At 37.3% G+C, this 20,770-nt stretch overlaps 1 protein-coding gene across 3 annotated transcripts in view; it reads left to right on the top strand.

Annotated features, from left to right (window-relative positions):
• Positions 1-20,770, top strand: part of LOC576280 (ankyrin-3) — a 119,554-nt gene that overhangs the window by 95,111 nt on the left and 3,673 nt on the right. The window contains exons 50-53 of one of the 3 annotated variants that reach the window (XM_030979383.1): positions 9,657-9,689; positions 12,533-12,653; positions 13,400-13,642; positions 20,402-20,464. In XM_030979383.1, coding sequence (XP_030835243.1) covers positions 9,657-9,689; positions 12,533-12,653; positions 13,400-13,642; positions 20,402-20,464 — 460 coding nt within the window. Of the gene's footprint in view, positions 1-9,656; positions 9,690-12,532; positions 12,654-13,399; positions 13,643-15,224; positions 15,424-20,401; positions 20,465-20,770 lie in introns of those variants that run through there. The other 2 variants (XM_030979385.1, XM_030979384.1) reach the window with 2 other exon arrangements.

Genomic DNA, 20,770 nt, shown 5'->3' with positions numbered 1-20,770 from the left:
AAGAGACAGTTCAGATTATTGAGAAAAAGCAGGTAGCCTTTGATGATGAATCTGATGAAGATCAAGTACCAACTGTTACCTCTGATTCAATTCCAGAAACTCTTGTTGATATCCCTAAAGAGGATGACTCCCAAATCAGTACAACGTACACAGAAAAAGAACCAGAGGAGGTTGTTTTCAAAGAGACAGTTCAAGTTATAGACAAAAAACAGGTAGTCTTTGAAGATGAACCTGAAGAGGAACAAGTACCAACTGTTATCTCCGAGTCCATTCCAGATACTACTGGGGAGGATATTCCTAAAGAGGATGACACCCAAATCACTACAACATACACAGAAAAAGAAACACATGAGATTGTAGTCAAAGAGTCAGTCCAAGTTATAGACAAAAAGCAGGTAGTCTTTGAAGATGAACCTGAAGAGGAACAAGCACCAACTGTAAGCTCCGAGTCCATCCCAGATACTACTGAGGAGGATATTCCTAAAGAGGATGACTCCCAAATCAGTACAACATACACAGAAAAAGAAACACATGATGTTGTAGTCAAAGAGACAGTTCAAGTTATCGAGGAAGAGAAAGTAGTCTTTGAAGATGAACCTGAAGAGGAACAAGTACCAACTGTTACCTCAGAGTCCATCCCAGATGTTCTTGAGGATATTCCTAAAGAGGATGACTCCCAAATCACTACAACATACACAGAAAAGGAAACACATGAAATTGTGGTCAAAGAGACAGTTCAAGTTATCGAGGAAGAGAAAGTAGTCTTTGAAGATAAGCCTGAAGAGGAACAAGCACCAACTGTGACCTCAGAGTCTGTCTCGGATACTCCTGAGGATATTCCTAAAGAGGATGACACCCAAATCACCTCAATATACACAGAAAAGGAAACACATGGAATCGTGGTCAAAGAGACAGTTCAAGTTATAGACAAACAGCAGGTAGTCTTTGAAGATGAACCTGAAGAGGAACAAGCACCAACTGTGACCCCAGAGTCTGTCCCGGATACTCCTGAGGTTATTCCCAAAGAGGATGACTCCCAGATCAGTACAACATACACAGAAAAGAAAACACGTGAAGTTGTGGTCAAAGAGACAGTTCAAGTTATAGACAAAAAGCAGGTAGTCTTTGAAGATAAACCTGAAGAGGAACAAGCACCAACTGTTAGCTCCGAATCCATTCCAGATACTCCTGAGGAGGATACTCCTAAAGAGGATGACTCCCAGATCAATACATCATACACAGAAACACCCGAGGTTGTAGTCAAAGAGACAGTTCAAGTTATCGAGGAAGAGAAAGTAGTCTTTGAAGATGAACCTGAAGAGGAACAAGCACCAACTGTTAGCTCTGAGCCCATCCCTGATGTTCTTGAGGATATTCCTAAAGAGGATGACTCCCAGATCACTACAACATACACAGAAAAGGAAACACATGAAATTGTGGTCAAAGAGATGGTTCAAGTTATAGACAAAAAGCAGGTAGTCTTTGAAGATGTACCTGAAGAGGAACAAGCACCAACTGTTAGCTCCGAAGCCATCCCAGACGTTGCTGAGGATATTCCTAAAGAGGATGATTCTCAGATCACTACAACATACACAGAAAAAGAAACACATGAAGTTGTAGTCAAAGAGTCGGTTCAAGTTATAGACAAAAAGCAGGTAGTCTTTGAAGATGAACCTGAGGTGGAACAAGCACCAACTGTTAGCTCTGAATCCATCCCAGATACTCCTGAGGATATTCCTAAAGAGGATGACTCCCAAATCACTACAACATACACAGAAAAAGAAACACATGAGGTTGTAGTGAAAGAGACAGTTCAAGTTATCGAAGAAGAGAAAGTAGTCTTTGAAGATAAACCTGAAGAGGAACAAGCACCAACTGTTAGCTCCGAAGCCATCCCAGACGTTACTGAGGATATTCCTAAAGAGGATGATTCTCAGATCACTACAACATACACAGAAAAAGAAACACATGAAGTTGTAGTCAAAGAGTCGGTTCAAGTTATAGACAAAAAGCAGGTAGTCTTTGAAGATGAACCTGAGGTGGAACAAGCACCAACTGTTAGCTCCGAATCCATCCCAGATACTCCTGAGGATATTCCTAAAGAGGATGACTCCCAAATCACTACAACATACACAGAAAAAGAAACACATGAGGTTGTAGTGAAAGAGACAGTTCAAGTTATCGAAGAAGAGAAAGTAGTCTTTGAAGATAAACCTGAAGAGGAACAAGCACCAACTGTTAGCTCCGAGTCCATCCCAGATGTTCCTGAGGATATTCCTAAAGAGGATGACTCCCAGATCAGTACAATATACACAGAAACAGAAACACATGAGGTTGTAGTGAAAGAAACAGTTCAAGTTATCGAAGAAGAGATATTAGTCTTTGAAGATGAATCTCAAGAGGAACAAGCGCCAACTGTTAGCTCCGAGTCCATCCTAGATACTACTGAGGATATTCCTAAAGAGGATGACTCCCAAATCACTACAACATACACAGAAAAAGAAACACATGAGGATGTAGTCAAAGAGACAGTTCAAGTTATCGACGAAGAGAAAGTAGTCTTTGAAGATAAGCCTGAAGAGGAACAAGCACCAATTGTTAAGTCAGAGTCTGTCCCGGATGTTCTTGAGGATATTCCTAAAGAGGATGGTCAACAAATCCTTACAACATACACAGAACAAATTACAGAAGAGGTTGCAGTCAAAGAGACGGTGCATATTGTTGAGACGAAGCAAACAATATTTGATGATGAATTTATTCCAAGGAGACCCGAGGAGGACCAGATAGATATTGACTATGACCTCAGATTCGATGAACCCGAAACGGACACGTCGGTGCAGGAACCAATTGAGGCCCAAAGTGAGCCTCTTATTGATGAAGATGTCATCGTAGAAGAAAAGGCTAAACCAGCTGAAGAGACAGACATGCAGCTTTTAGATAAGGAGAATACACCACAGGAAGATATACCCAAAGAGCCAGTGGAGGAGCTTGCTGTAGAAGATACAGAGCCTGCTCAAGATATGACATTACACAGACGGGAAGAATTCACGACACAGAATTTGGAATTCCTAGGTGCTCCTGAATACGAGGAAGAAGATGTATCAACATCCATGGAGGTGATGCCTTCTGAGAGAGAAAATATTGATGGAGATGATGATTTCCTTGAAGATATCCAAGAAGAACCAGAATGTGAAATACCCTTAGATGAAGCAGAGAAAACAGACGTTGGTCCCACAGAGGCCACATACATGTATGAAGAGAGGACACAGCAAGTTATCATATCAAATGAACAAGCAGAGCCAGGTTCTCTGACTTCAGAGTCTCATGAGGAAGTAATCTCTGAAGAGCGTATTGGAGAGAAATCAGTACCAACAGAGTTCAGTCAAACAGTTCTGCATGAAGAGATACACCATATCACAAGCGATACTCCTGCGGAAGTAGAAGATGCACAGAAACAAGATGAGGAAACAAGGGATGTTATTCATGAAGATGTTGAGGAAACTGAAGTAACAGCAGCCTACTCAGAGATAAAATTTCAGACTCAACCTATTATGGACCAAGCTAAAGTTGAAGAAGAGGAGCCTGTCCAAGTTCCAGATACTACTGAAAAGATCTCACAAGAACCAATTGGTGATGAGCCTGAAGTGAGAGTGGAAACTAGAGACTCTGCACCTTTTGATGAAGCAACCCCAGGATCACAAGTTGATGAGGAATCAATCAGCGAGGAGCGAATCGGAGAGAAGGTCGTTACTTCAACCTTTAATGAGACTGTTTTACACAAAGAGATACACAATATTGTAGAAGAGTGTCCTCATAATGTTGCAGATGAATCAGAATTCCCGAAGGAGGGAGTCAAAGATAACATTCATGAAACTGTTCATCAGACCACTGTGACAACAACTCACACTGAGGTACACAAGCTGAGTACACTTCCAATCACTGACCAAGATGTGGGAGAGTTGCACATGGAAGAACAGCATACTCCGGAAGAAGAGCAAACTCAGCCAACCCATGCAGAAAGGGAAGATCTGTCACCACGTGATGAGGGTATGACATCAGAAGATGTAGAAGAACTACAGGAAGATCACCAAGGTCAAATCCCTGAAAATGGAAGTTACTCTTATGGAACCACAACTGAGGAGACTAGAACTACCGTGATAACAAGAGAAGTAAGGTTTGTAGAGGATGTCAAGGTCGATGCCAGTGAACCAGAAGATGAAACCTACTTGGGTGAAGGACCTGACATGACTGAACATGACATCTCCATCGATGAAGACCAATCGGATGATTCAGATATGATTCCAGAGATCAAGTTAGACTTGCAGTCGGATGAAATTGTTCAAGATGATGATGTCATGGCAGAGAGACGAGCTAGAGACCATGGATACCTTATCGAGCCTGATCCACCAACAGAAGAGAGTGAAATCATCCTGGGAGAAGATGGCATCTCTGGAGAGCAACTTGGTGTGGATGATGATGAAGACCTAGATACTAAGACGGAGAGTATCAGCTACATGGAAGAACAGGTGGATGAGACACCTCTTGCGAGGGAAGACCAGCCAGAGGCTGAGAGTGTTCAAGCTGATTATGACATGCAAACATCAGTTGCTTCAGATATACCCCTTGTGGAGGATGATGCTGAACCAATGCCAGAACTCAAACAGGAAGAATCTGATATTACAACATCGTACAAGACAATTGAAGAGGCTATGGTCATCGAAGGTGAAGTGTTCCTTGAATCTGAACCAAGAGAAGAACAGGCACCGAATGATGGAGAAGTGACTCCTGTGACGCCTGAGCTAGCCACAGATGGTAGAAGCACTCCAGATATTCTGGACATTACTGGTGAATATGCAACCAGTTATGGACATGTTGAGATGAGTCGACAGTCTTTTGAAATTGAAGAGCCTGTTAGCCCACTTGATGTCACACAAGAAGAAGAGGGAGAAACTTCAAGAGACCATGAACAGATAGAAATAAATACAGCAGATGCTAAGGAAGGTGCAGCACTTGTAGCTGTTGAGCAACAATATCTTGTTGACACACCAGCATCAGAGACCAGTGCCCATGATGAGTGGGTAGAAACACAAGTTGGGGATGCTACCTTGAGGACCAGACAAACCCACAGGGAAGACACCTACACTGATGAAACAGAAGGTGGCCAGACAGTATACACAAGGCATGTTGTGACTGAAACTAGAGTTATTACTAGTGGTGGACCCTTAGTGGAGAGTATAATGCATCCTGCAGATTATCCTGAGGAGTTGATTATACAAGCCCAGCCTCCTTCGCCAGATTCCTTACTCACACCTGAGATCCAGGAACTTCCTGACACCCCAGACTCCTCTACTCATGAAGGCTCTACTGAACCCACAGACCATCAAGGGTTCTGTTACGAGTCCATGAATGTGACACAGTCAACATCTGAATCAACTCAATTTGTAGTAGATGGTGAGGTTGTAGACTATCAAGATGACCAGGAGGAGCCACACGAAGAAGCCCTTTTAGATGGTCCAACTGAATCCGATTACTATGACCCCAACTTAATTGGTGTCTCCCAACAGCAAGAGTTTGAGTATCAGGAGGAAGAGCCTGAACCAGAGATCATTGACTCCCCACAAGATGTGGAGTTTCCAGTAGGAGAGGACATCCCTCCTCAGCATTACTCAGATTTGGCTCTTCAACAAGAGGTCAGTGCAAGTCTTTCACATGAAGAGCAAGCTCTAGGAGATGTAGAAGTAGAACATAGTGAAACAATGGTCCAGGAATCCCATGTGGAGACGTTAGTTTACTCTCAAGAGCATTACTCTCAAGAGCAGTATGTCCCTGAAACTGAAACGTTTGATGTGTCGGACGAGGATCGGGCTGATTCTGTTGTGAGCCCAAGACCACCTGAGCCTGTGTCGGAGGTTGAGACACAGCTGCCTCCCACGGACTTGAATGTCCTAGAGAGCTCACCGGCTCCAGAACCTGAGGCAGAGCAGGTTGAAGAAGGCGCTGTTGGTGGGGATGAGGTGGACAGTCCTACCAAGCCATACCAGGGACAGATACCCATTCCAACAACTCCAGAGACCGAAGGTTCTGAGGAACCTCCTAAATCTCCCCAAGGATCTGTCGATGATCAGTCCACCCATGTTGTCACTCACGAGGAATTTGAGACCAAACAAGAAGGCGGTGGCGTGGTCAAGAAATCTGTACATGTCACTCGCACCACATTCCGTAGAGAGGTCAGCTTTCCTGGAGAGGCCGTTCAAAGTGGACAGGCCATCCTGCAGACTAGATCTGTCTCCGAGTTCTTAGCAGGTCCAGAGCAGACTCAGACTCAGCCGAGATCAAGAGAGGTATTAAGACAAGACTCTCAGAACACATCCCAACGCATTCCTTCTCACGCCTTGCATGAAAGTAACCTCGATTCAAACCTAAAGATTTGGTTGTTGAGTGTTGACCTCAAGGTTCTCGTTGTTTGCCTGGGTTTATTGACTGTTGCGTTCCTTATGTTTCTTTGAGGATTACATTCAAAAGCATCTGTTGTCTAACGTTTTCTTTTTATTTACTGCATGATTTTTTATTTTTGTTGCATATGTTTGCAAGAAAGGCAATATGATTTCATCTTGTGCAATGCATTACATTTATTCAACTTGCTTGATATTTGCAATTTTGAGCTTTAAGCTGTAGCCAACAACTCTTACTTTACAATGTAAACAGAAATATATAAAATAAGGTTACACAGTGTAATATATGCACTAAAAATTAACATTGCAATATGATAGTCAGCAATACTTTTTAGTGCAAAAGAATCTTTATTTTATCAGAATATATGTTAATTGGATTATTCAGTCTTTCATATTATTATTTTTTTTTTTAGAAAGTAAGTGCTTTAACTTGAAAAAAATATTTGTGCGTAGTTTGAGCAATGGAGCTCTGAAAGACAAAATTCTATTCTAAAATAAAACAAAGTAATAACACTAACAACAGAAAGCATTCAATGCATGCTCTAAAAAACAGTTACAATCAAATTTAATAAAGTGTAATCAGAGTTTACTTGAGATAATACTTCAACTGAATTAATCTTATTCAATTCAATTCAATTCAAATGAACATTTATTTTCTTCCATTCAATTTGACAACATATTTGACATCTGCTATACTAAAAATAGTACTTGATCATCAATTAATTTAAACATGCCTAAGTAATTCATATACCGGTATTAACAGATATTTCCACAAATTTCAACATGTTAATTGTTATCCATAGTAGTCAGAAACAAATAGGTACAGGGAGAGTGCACTAAAAAATAGAATCAGAATTTGATTTAATGTATCTATTTTAAGTGCAATATGCGCTGTATCTAACAAGAATTGCTATCAAATTATGCGCTCGATCTAAATAAACACAGTATTTAATGAATTGTGCCTTGATCAGTCAAAAATAAAATATATATATATAATTATTTTTAAACTAAAATTTACTATTTAGTATTATGAAGATATCTGAAAGCCTTTTATTTTCTTCAATACAGTATCAACTTTTTGAAAGAATGATTACATATTCAAGTTTTAAATGCTAATTTTGTCACATCCAGTCTAGTGACAAGTTATTGTCTTATTATTATTATCCTCATCGTCATTATCATTGTTATTATTACCATTATGAGTAAAATTAATGTTTTGTTTTTTATTAATTTTTTCAATTTAATATTTAAAACAGTTATTTTTTTTAAAATATATTTTTAGATGCATATATTTTAGAGGATTAATACAAAGTCTATTTTTTTTTATTGAAATGTTTATTTTGAATACTAAATACATAGGAAACTATTTGCAGATTCTATCTAAATTTATCATGTATTTATATAACAAACATATTGTTTACATAAAATTGGAGAAAGCTTCAATTTTACTTAATATAGAAAAAGCTCATGTACATGTAGAAGAACAAAAATACAAAACCTTGATTAATATGGTGCAGAAAATAAACAAAAATTCATAATTTATGATAAATCGAAAAATTATGAAGCCATAATATTATTTCTTATAGACATAACTAATGGTATAAATTTTCAAAACTTTACAATTATTACGTACAGACATGACTAAATGCTAAAATATAGCATTTGGATAGAAGAAAAGCTTTTGTTATATTATTCTGATTTATTTTTTGTTCTTTCTATTATAATTTGACGGTAGCATTTGCTTTGTATGTTTGTTGACTGCAAGCATAATCCATTATTTTGTTGATGTTATTAATGCATGTCATTGAAATATATATGATTTCTTGTTTTGATCTAATAATAGATAATAAAAAAGAATTATAAAGGAAAATATTATTTGTTTATACGTTATTTTATTTTGTTTTGTGACTAACAATTGTTAATGTCCTGTTATTACATAATTCAATTTGTATTTGTTTGTCCTTACATATGCTATTGTTTTTTTCTATCATTACCTAATATTGCATCGTTTCTTTTCATCAACAAAATATGGTGCTGGTGCTTTCTTTCAAAAGTAATTTTGAAATTATTCTATTTCCACAAACTATTCATGATTGCTGCAAAATGTAGTACACAATTTGGATCCTTACAATCATATTGTATGCCTAGTAGAGGATTTCTGAAAAAGCAAATTATTTAAAATGTAACAATTCTTTTTGTGAGATTTTAATTGAAACCAAAGTGATTCATAAGAAAATGGTTTTCTTCATTTTGTAAACTTCTAATCCCGCCCCCCTCCAAAAAAAAAAATTAAATGAGTCTGTTTTTCAAATTTGTAACTTATTGAGACTAGCAATAATATTGAAGTTTTTCTGAGATCACTTACTTGCATTTTTGTTTTCAGATGTCTAATCAATTTTTGCATTTATCTATGTTTGTGAATTGCTTTTCATTAGTGTACATGTATGCTCTCAAATATTCCTGCATGTAAAACTGTAAAACAAAATCCCCAATCTTGCATGCTTGATAATAACTGATGCTTTCTTGTTGAAACATTTCATTGATACCATTTTGCCTTGAAACATTTTTGAACAGCAACATGCATTTTGTACTGATATCTATGATAAATCAAGGGAAAATGCAATTTTCCCTACTCATGTCTTCTAAATGAGTCTTTTATTATGTTTCTTTCATGTGAGAACTAAGAAGAATATAGTCTTGAGGTTTTTATTCAAAATTTATAAAAATGATAATGTCTTTCAATATATGAAATGAGAAATATTTCATAGGATTTGTATTTACACTCTTCTAAATAATATTAAATAAAACAGTAAATGTTATGATTAAAGGAACCCAACAGAAAGGGGAAATAATGTTCATGAGTTTTTAACTTTTGCAAGAATCCTTGTGTAGTGCTTTTCATAGTTGCCTACGCTTGCTTCATGGTATGGTAGTTCTAAACAACTAGCATTGCATTGGCTGTTAAGAGCCAGAAAGGCATTAACTGTGTACAAGAAAATCAGTTAACGCCCTTCTGTCACTGAAGCAGATAATCCATAAAGGAAGCATCGTGCACTTTATAGTATGGTACTGTTTAATAACAAAGGCTTTCTGTAGCGCTTGTTTGAAAGTTTGGTTCAATTCACCACCCCTTGTTCATGTCTTACCACGTTTTTTCGAAATAAATATTGTTATTTTTCCGTCGTTATCTCACCCCCATTTTAGGAGATGGAAGAACGCACACCGCAGATATCCGAGGTACCGTTTGGATCAGAAGACTGCATAGTTGCTTTTCTTAATTTTCTTTTCTTTTCTTTTCTTTTATCATTTTACCTCTTTAAACAATATATTCCATTTTCCGCTGCATGTAACCTATTATTGAAATATATATCACGTTTTGTGGCATGCTCGAGTCATGTAGCAGCCAAATATTTATTTGAATATGAATTATCTGTGTCTTCATCATACATATACATCAAATGAATTTTCATACTCAATTATTTGGATTTCTTTTAGTCCTTATTATCTTTCAATTTTATCCTTATTTTTTGTTTATTAAAATGGTCTCACAAACGACCATTCTCCCTCTTTCTATCTTTTTCCTGTGTTTCTTTATTCTCTTTCTCTTTTGTTTCTATATTACTATATTTCTATCTCCTTCTCTTCCTTTATCTCTCTCTCTTCCATGATTATTTTGTCTCTCTATCTCAGACATTCCCAGTATTATTCTCTCTCTGTGTCTCCCCCCTCCTTATCTTCATGCCCTTTTGTCATTCTGTACTCCTCTTTTTCCTTCTCTCCCTATTCCTCTGTACCACTCTCTTCACTGCATCGTCTTTCCCTCTGTATTACTTTAACTCTCGTTCCTTCATTCAGTATCAATACCTTTGTATGCCCATTCTCCTCTTCACAATCTTTCATTTCATCTCTGTTGCTTTCCCTCAATATTCTTCCTTTTAAACATCTACTGTACATATTTCACCATCCATCCATCTTCTTTTTCTCTTATCTATCCCTGGCACCGTATGTCTTCATCCTTTTCTCTTTCATCCCTCTTATATTGTTTGCTGAGAGTAAAAAAGAGCATTGAATTGTAGCATTTTACATATATTAATGCTATAGTCAATGCACTTCTAGCTCTTAACAAACAATACATTTCCTTTTAAACTTACGGATTATCTTGACCGAATACATCCTTATGTGTAATCTATTGAGAGGGAGAGGGAGAAGAGACTTCAAGAGAGAGAGAGAGAGAGAGAGAGAGAGAGAGCGTGAGAGAGAGAGAGCGAGAGAGTGAGAAAGAGAAGAGTTGAATGGAAGGAGGTGAAGATATGAATTAAGAATAAAGCAAATAGTATTAATCACGTTTCCCCATCTTGTCATCTCACATCTAATGAATGTCCTTCAGCCATGAATGTGCTTCTCTTTGCAGGTGCACCTCCATCATCATCCTGATATTTTTTCTTCCAATTGCCCCCTTGTTCTCTTTAAAAATATGCCCATCTTCAATGACTTTGTTATATGCCGTTTTTTAATTTTCACTTAACAATTTGCTTTGTTATCAATTTAGGTTGGCCGTTTCATCTCCATCTTCCTATCATTTCATCTCATCGTTTCATCCATTATCATTCTATCTATCTATCTTTCTTTCTCAGCATATTCCAAGACTCGGTTCTTCCTACCGACTCGTCGCATTTGACTGGGCTGCTTCGCCCTCCGTTTCATTTCCAAACCTTTCCATCTCGTGCTCCTACCAGCATGCTCTGGCGGCCTCTACAGTCCGTTCTTTCATTTCTTTCTTTTGACTACTTTAGTTGTATCCCTCATTTCACTCACTTCTTTAGTCCCATGTATTCATTTTTTCAGTTGTGTTACAACTTACCTCCCCCCTCCCAAGTTCAAAGTTCTTCTGTTTGAAGTCTTTCCTTTCTTTTCATCCCATCTCCTTTTATCTAAAAGTCCCATTTCCACAGACTCTTTGGAAATTGATATACACAAGTGTATTATGATTTCAAGTGTTCTGAAACATTTGTGGAAACTATGATTGTCGCAAAAATCTTTATTTTTGATGGATCCTCAATACAGTGTGTGCTTTGAAAGAAGTTAACTGAGTTTTGGTTTGTTCAAGTATTAAGGTAGATGTGTGTTGAATTAATGGGAAAGGAAGAGTTTTGAATGAATGTAGAAGGATGATGGAGAAGTGATGAGAGAGTTTAGTTAATTAGTTTTCAGATATTTAATGTGTGTGTATGTTTAATGTTGAGATACATGTCGTATGATTCTGTAGGAGTGTAACATGGCGCAATAGATGTGTGATTCTCAAAGCAATGAAATGATTAATGTGATTATTTGAGGTGACAAATTGAACTTTATTTTCAGTTCGATTCACCTTTAAGACATCGTCTGTGTTGTATCCTGTCATGTATTACCCCCCTACAGCTGTTTGTGCACGAGTGTGGTTGTACCTTGCTGTTCTCTTTGGATAAATGATACTGTATCTTGTTTTTAGTTCTTTTCTTTAATGAATTCAATTTCAGACAAGTGTGAGTTTTCTTTTATTTTGTTTGCAAAACATACAATTTTAGGCACATGTATGCCATATTTGCCAAAATATACACCTTTTGCCAAAAATATACACCTTTTATACTATAGCAAACCAATTATATACAAAATTGCATTTTAAATTCCTCTCCTGATTATATCAATATATTTATGAAGTATATATACATTTATATCAAATTAACTTCTATATCAAATTTATTTGGTTTGCATATCTACTCCTTTTGATATACATACACATTTCCTGCAAAATAATAAGAAAAATATGAAAGAAAAAGATAATTTCATATTAGCATTGAAATAAAGACTTGCTGTTTATCTTTTATATACAAATCACTTGCAATTCTTACTTCAATTTGTTGTTTATCCAAATTATTTTCCATTCCAGTGAATATTTCAGTTGACATTATGATTTTCATAATTTGTATATTTGAATTAAAACAAAATATTTAAATTGCAATGAGTTTTATGATTCGTTGATTCCTGTCTCTTATAAATCAAACAAGCTTCATGATTGGTCATTTTATATATATTCTCCATAGCCATTGGTCGATGAGCAACTGGACGCACCCATGGTGTTAGGAGATAGAGAGGAGAAGCCAGCATACACACCAGAAGAACTAGAAGACTTTGCCCAAGCTTTGAATGAATTTGCAATCAATGGTATGTTTATATTTCAAGTACCAGTATTATTAAAAGTCCACATTTTTAAGGGCTGGATCTTTCTTATCCCTGAGATCAGGGTACAGTGCATTTTTAAGGAATACATCCTACCATGAACCCTCTCATGACCCCCTGGGTTGAGATTTGCCATTACTCAGTCCCTTGGATAGGATGAAAAGCCATACACAACTTGAAAATAACTCCAAACCTGGGCCCGTTGCATAAAACTTACCATTGACGGTAACTTTGCCATCAATGGCAACTACCATGGTAACATGGCTCAACAGCCAATCAAAATCAAGGTTTCCATGGTAGTTACCATCAATGGTAAGTTTTGTGCAACAGGGCCCATGGTGGGTTAGAACTGAGAGGGTAGGGAAAAGTCTACACATCAAAGTCAACATCAATCCAAGACTTTAATGAAATTCTTACAGAGTTACTTCTTGACAGTGGCGACACCTTTCAATGGTCACACCTTTCCACTCGTAATGAAACTCAATGCCTTATTTTCTGTTCTAACAGTCAGACTGACCAAAAGAAAATCCAACATGATCACCTATACCACGTTTTACTGGTCATTTTAAGACATCATTACTCTGTTTCAGTGGTCAGACTCGCCATTCTAAAACCCCACATCTCTTTTCCATTCGAATGGTCGGAATTACCACTTGAAAATGCAACTTGATGAAAGATACTTTTCTTTAATCAGTCACTTTTTGACACTTTTGTTCCGTTACAATGGTCAGACTTACCCGAAGATGACCAGGAGGCACCAGCCCCTCCCGCAGGACCTATTGTCACGGAGGACATGAGCGCCACAGAATCTGCCCCACCCGCAGTAGAGACCAACCTGAAGCATCTAGATGCCATGACACCGGAAGAAGAGGCGGAGATGGAGGACCTTCTCAACATGGACTTCACCAAGGCCTACCACGAGCCAATGGAAGAAGGCCAAGCTCCCCAAGTAGCAGAGCCTGAGGAAGTTTCTCGTAAGTTTTAAAGCCCCGCTGTACTACTAATTATAGCTACTTGCTCCCTCTATATAGAAAACAATGCCTAAGCGGTGCCCATTGGTCCCCCATGATCCTCTTTTTCTTATATTGATCGAGAGCTGAGTTGATGAGATAACCACCTGTCAGTAACCTAGCAGGGTGGTCTAATCCCTCCTGGCCAAACTAGTGCAGATGGGCTTCAAGTCTTTGAGTCATGGTTGGGAAGTACTGTAGGGTTGTAGGATCACGTACTTCATAGAGACTGATCAACACTTAGTCTGCAGAATTTTCCTCTGAACTCTATTTAGGTTAGGTTGCAATCGGGTAAATATTATGAAAGTTTAGGGTGAGGGTTACATGCATTATACGTTAGGGTGTGTGCTTGAAGTTGGGAATTCTTTCAGTGTAGGAATCGACTGCAGAGCAATTATCGCCAGAGCACGTGTTGTACATCCTCATCGAGTTGGTTGGAGAAGATGATAGGGTACAGATCTCTGAAGATAGTGAGGCTGAGATGTTACATTTTTTTCCAAGAATTATTTCATACAGCTCTGTAGGTTCCCTGAGGGAGAAGTTTAAGGCTGAGCTTCATAACTCTATTATCTTCTCTTTTCTCTATCACTATGCTTCTGAACAATTCTCAGTGCAATGTACTTTTTTTAGATTACCAGTTGTGATGATGTAATATGCAGTGTTATCAAATCTATTTTTTTTACAGTGTGGCCCTCTAAATCTGCTGATGTTCTGCTCTGCATTTTACTTTATTGTTTCACAACTTTCGCCCCAGTATACAGGTGCACAGGTTCCTTACACACTTTGCAGACCACTTTTTTTTTTAAATTTCATGTCGTTCCATATGTTTGATTCCAATGCCTATCCCATGCCATTTTTAATCGTGTTCAATAGCCCATCAGGATTTTTGAATAAATATTTGTGCTTTTTATCTCTACTTCTACCGGTATTTATAAATTTGGTCACCTTGGATATTTGTCGGAGAGAAAACATCTAACTTTGACCTTAGTGACGATTTGCTAATGTTCTTGTGTATATGCAATTCATGGTGATACTTGACTGCAAACATAATCAAGAAACAATGTGAGGATATTTCAAAATCCTTGTCAATCACCTATTAAAATTGTCAACATAACAACGACATATTGGAGGGGGGGGGGGGGGGGTTGTTTCACAAAGATCCTAAGTTGAACTTACATGTATCTCTAAGTTGGACTTAACAATTATGGAAAGCTGTTAAAATATTATGTAAAAGTTATTTCAAAAGGCATAAAATGTTGAATCAAATCATTCTTATTTTCTATTATCTAGAAGATTTCATGTTCTTGACGTGGAATTTATGAAAGGTCTGAAATACTTCAATATTGGCATTTGAATATATTTTATTTTAAGGCGACAAATGGCTCTCCTTAATGTTAGGATATTTGTGAAACAGCCCCAGACATGATTTCTATAGGTTTCGATATTGCCCTTCACTTGTTTTCTTGAAAGTGTTTTTGAATTTGTCGTTTGTAAGTAAGATTTGTTATGGCTACAACTAATTTGATACTGACCCTTGGATATCTAGCATCCACTCCGGCCAGTCCGACCACTCCTCACGTTGACCTGTTACCGGACGATGTTGACCTCTTGGCCGCAGCCAATCAGCTTCAGAAGGAAATGGAGGAGGAGCCAGAAGTGGGTGGAGCTAGAGGGGCTGAAGCTGGAGGTGATTGGACGAATAAAACTTGAAATGAAATCATGTAGAGAACTATCATTATGATAACATGGGGGGGGGGTAGAACAGATGGAATGAATGCAAATAAGAAAAGTAGTAGTATTATCAAAAGTATGAAATATAATTGAATCTTCAGCAAATAATCTAAGTTAAACAATATTTAGTGGAAGATCGTAAATCATTGATATAGGATAAAAACAAAGTGGGCCTGAGGACTGACCCTTAAGGGACAGCATATGTTATCCTTCTCCTATTTGATAATATTTCCTTGAAGCAGTTTAGTTTTAGTTAAGTAAACATTTGATTTTATTCCTTTGAATTACAAAATGAAAGAAAATATAGATAGTTTGAATACTGCAGGATATATCTATTCTGCATGAGGATGTGTCGAATTAGTTTCATTCTTAAGGAATGGAGAAACAAAAAAGGTTATTATTAGTACATTACTTACTTGTAGACAACAAGATGTGATTGGTTGATTGTTGATTGAATGCTCGATTGTGACTTGCTGGTGATTGATTATGCATATTTGGAGCTAGGAAATTAAATAAAAGGAAGATAATTGTCATCATTATAGTAACACCTATATCATTATTCCACCCCTTAGGTGTTGAAGTTTGTTGATAAAGTTGATAAAGGGAATAAAAACTTCTTTTGTTGTTTTAAAGTTTCTGAATTTCTTCTTCTCTCTCCTTCTTTAGCCGAGGATCGCGAGCCCAAAACGCCCGAAATCACTGATTTCCTTGAGGGGCAGTTTTCTTTCCTTCCCGACGGTGGGTAAAACAAGGAATGGAATTTTTTTAAAGGCTGCAATTTTGATTTTTAGCAGCATAGTGGCAGATCCAGAGGGGGTTGCAAGGGGCAGGTACCCCCCTATTTTGGGGGATAACTCCCTTTGCAGCTGCTCACCCCCTCGATGGAAAATAATTCTTGGATCTGTGGCTGCAGCATGCTATGAATGAGGTGGAGTTTCAAAAAGCCTGTTAGCATTTGTAGATTAATATAGTGTATTTTGCGGTCTAAGTGGTGAAATATCAGCTGCCCCTTAAAAAAAAAAAATGAGGGTCAATTTGAATTCCTTATAACATTCACTGATTTGATGTACACAATTTTAAATGTTTAAACGTTTTTTTACAAAATTTCAGACATCCAATTCTTACTGCTCCATTTGGAATTGGGGAAGGTATAATTAACTGCAAAACAAAGATATTAGTAACATAATGGTAATTGGATTACCCAAGTTCTATTTGCAATTCTATTCTTTCCTTATGCAATGGCTATACTGTATATTGAATCTTAACCCCCCCCCCCCTGTTTGATCACCCACTGACAGGACATACATAAGCATTTAAACCACTAGTAAGGAACCATCTTTATGGACAATTTTGCACTGTGGGATTTCAGAACTCCATTCTCTGATTAGTAAAGAAAATAAAAATAATGAAAATAATAATAACTAAAAAAATATGCATATATACTGGGAAACTGAAGGTTTAGGTGTGCTATGCTGCTTGTGATATTTTTGATACATACCAATCATGATGAAAATAAATATACAAGATATTGCTTATTTTCATCACTCTTCTGCACTCATATGAAACATTAGCACCATGATCATGCCTGCAAGTGCATTTGTGTGAGAAAGATGGTTGCTCTGGTGACAAATACTCCCTGGGAAAATTACTGAATTCCCTATATCCTGGTCACACCAAAGAGACTAACAACAGGCTGGTAATGGTTGACAACAGACTGACAATGGTTCAATAATAGATTGACAACAGATATAGAACAGACTGACAACATTGACAAAAGACTGACAAGAGACTGACGACAGACTGACATCAGACTAACAATTGACTGACGACATACTGACAACAGACCGACGACAGACTGACGACAGACTGACAACAGACTGATGACGGACTGACGACAGGCTGACAACAGACTGACAACAGACTGACAACAGACTGACAACAGATTGACGATGGACTGACAACAGACTGACAACGGACTGACAACTGACTGACAACTGACCGACGACAGACTGACAACTGACTGACGACAGACTGACAACAGACTGACAACGGACTGACGACAGACTGACAACAGACCAACGACAGACTGACAACGGAACAACGACAGACTGATGACGGACTGACAACAGACTGACAACAGACCAACGACAGACTTTGATAGTAGACTGACAACAGACCCAAAACACACGAACAATAACCTGACAACAGACTGACAACAGACCAACTACAGACTGACAGTAGACTGACAACAGACCCAAAACACACGAACAATAACCTGACAACAGACCAAATACCGACTGACAATGGACTGACAGTAGACTGACAACAGACCTACAAGAGACTGACAACAGATTCACAACAGACCGACAACAGACTGACAACAGACTGACAACAGACTCGCAACAGATTGTTAACAAACTGACAACAGACTCAAACAATCAGCCTGTTTGATGTTGATTTGATTGTGTGACTGGAAGAAAGACTATACCTTACTCTAACTCTAACCCTAAACTTTATCTAAACCCTAATACCCAACCCTAAACCTGACCCTATACCATTGACATAGCGTGTACTACTTTGCACCTAAGCAAACAGCAGATCATCAGACAAAAATGGTAAAACAAAAAGTATGCTATCCATGTGTATGTATTCGGATCGCTGCTCATATTAAAGTGTTGTATTGGACTGATCGCTTTTAAACAGTCCATGAGGTGATTATGTTTTGGAATTCTTTGGTATATACATTTCATCTTAGTGCTGTTCTGTGCTTTCAATGCTCTTTGACATACTCATACTGCACATGCAACATATATCCATTAAATGATTTTTTTTTTTTTAAGTTTTACTAAAAGCTTTTGGAATGCATAATTGAAAAATTTGTGCAAATTGTGATGGGTAGCAAAAATAAAAAAAAACGGATGAGTGTGCAAATGTTCAAATCAACCTTGGAGCTTGGAGAAGGTACCTTGGTAGATAGATAGTTATACCGGTAACATCCCTGATTTGAAATGCATAATACCATTTAAATTAGCTGGAGAATACCCTTCATGCATCAGTGCAATGTCCCATATCAGGGTTGGGGTCATGGCTAGGGTTTAGGTCAGGGTTAGGTTTAGGGTTTGTTCCAGGGTCTAAGTTCAGAATTTGGCTAGTAATTTATATAGATATTGATTTCAGAACAATTGTCATTTGGAACACGTGTCGGGCATAAAGCTGTAGTGTTTAGGGCTCGCGTAGGTTTACTTCTTTGTGGTGCAATGCATGTATTGGATGTGTGTAGATGATGTGGATTTGAATGATTTTTGGAGTGTTACTAACAATAAAAGGAAACCCTAGACAAATTGCTTCAAGTAAATATATAGAAAACTTATAAATTTGACTATAAGTTAAAGATATTGAGTGTTGTGGTGTAGCCATTGTGAAAGGGAGAAATAGGTTAGGGCCTAGCATTATAAACAACTCAAAATAGTGAATAAAATATGATTAAGCTTTGTGAAAGTTAAATATAATTTCACATTTAGCAGTATGGAATTATGTATAGCTTGTGATCTAATTAGCATGATGACATTTAGGGATTATTTGTGGTGTAGTAATATACATTTTATGGTACAGCATTTCAAATCCTAACATTTGGTCTTCGTTGATTTAGATGATAAAACATGTTCATGTTTGAATATGACCACAAGATGGTGTTTTCAAATGAAAGTACACCTGTATTATACTGTCATAGAGTCTTATCTTAAAATAAATCACTTTTCTTCCCTTATAAAGTTTTCTTGTAGAACATATTGAAGTGTGCTGCTCTGCAGTTGGAATAATTTGATTTTTTTTTCCCTACCCAGAAATTCATCCTTTTTTATTTAGCTGGATGTTGCATTTTTCAAAATCCCTTCCCCTTTTTGTTTCTTTATGAATCAACGAAAAGCCTGCTGATTGAACCCCAACTTGTTCACTTACAGCACCTCTTTTTGTCTACCTGTATTGTTTCGACTGCATATTTTTCACCCCTTAATGAAGCATTTTGATTCCACAGATTTTGCACAGTGCGCCTAATTTTATCAATTACTAACTTATCTCTCATTCCTTATTTTCTCTCCCATTATTTAACGATATACCCATGTTAAACTTTGCAGTTCAAATTTTGGTTTGTCTTTTGCTCATATACGTAGGTATTTTTATCATGATGCGAAATGATGTAAATTTTTTTTAATGCAAATTTAATTGAATGATTCATCACTCGTGTTCGTTCAAAGGCATGGAACACATTTGATGGTTTCAATTCCATCAGCCATATCTTCTTTTTTAATTTACATATTTGCTTTCATGCCAAAAAAAGTTGAAGCATTGGTATCACAAGGGTTAAGCCTGTACTAGTTGAAAAAAGTACAAATTTCCTATGTTTTATTGGCGGGGATATCACAATACGTTTTGATTTTTTGCAATCATCGTTGAATTCAAAGAGGCTTTTGCTGTTCTTTTCATTCATTATACAATAATGAAAATTGAAGTTCAGAGTCGACTGTGGACATTGTCAGGTGAGTACGGTGACAGAAAGGCATTAACTGTTTACAAAAGTATACAATTAAACACCCTTCTGGCGGGTGTTTCACAAAGATCCTAAGTTCAACTTATCTCTAAGTTTGACTTAAAAATTATGGAAAGCTGTTAGCATCTTTGAAAATATTTTGTAAAAGTTATTATAAATGGCATAAAATGTTGATTCATATTTTCTATTATCTAGGAGATTTCATGTTCTTGATGTGGAATTTATGAAAAGTCTAAAATACTTAAATTTCTGCTTTTAAACATGTTTCATTTTAAGGCTACAAATGGCTCTCCATAATTTTTAAGTCCCACTTAGAGTTAAGTTCGACTTAAGTTCTCTTTGTGAAACACCCCCCTGTCTCTCCGCGAAGATGGTGAAGTTCTTACAACAGAAGCATACTGTGATATTGACCAAGATATCTTGTGTTATAAATTTCTTATTTGCAGATCCTATGGGAGTGGTTGAGACTGAACCAAACATTGAGTTCCCTCCAGAAATGGAAATGCCAGGTAAGCTATTGAAAAAAAGAACAAGAATATAAATTTTGTTTCATTTTGGTCAACTTTCTTCTGCAAGGTTTGATCACCATGCATTATCAAGTTTGTGAAACGTGTCTTTAATAGTGGCCACCTCTCTAAAAAGGCCACCATAATGGTCACCCATATTGCCTCCCTTTATAAGGAAATATGCGTTGGAGAACCTCTCTAGAATGGCCAACTGCCTGCAGTGGCTACGTACTGTATTTTCCTTGGGTGGCCTTAATAGACAGGCTTAAATGTTTATCTCTGAATGTTTACCCCCCCCCCCCCCCCAAA

Source organism: Strongylocentrotus purpuratus, unplaced genomic scaffold, assembly GCF_000002235.5.
Source record: "Strongylocentrotus purpuratus isolate Spur 01 unplaced genomic scaffold, Spur_5.0 spur5_scaffold_10, whole genome shotgun sequence".
Classification (NCBI taxonomy): Eukaryota; Metazoa; Echinodermata; class Echinoidea; order Camarodonta; family Strongylocentrotidae; genus Strongylocentrotus; species Strongylocentrotus purpuratus.
The sequence above is the reverse complement of the archived record's forward strand: the minus strand, read 5'-3'. Positions and strand labels throughout refer to the sequence as shown.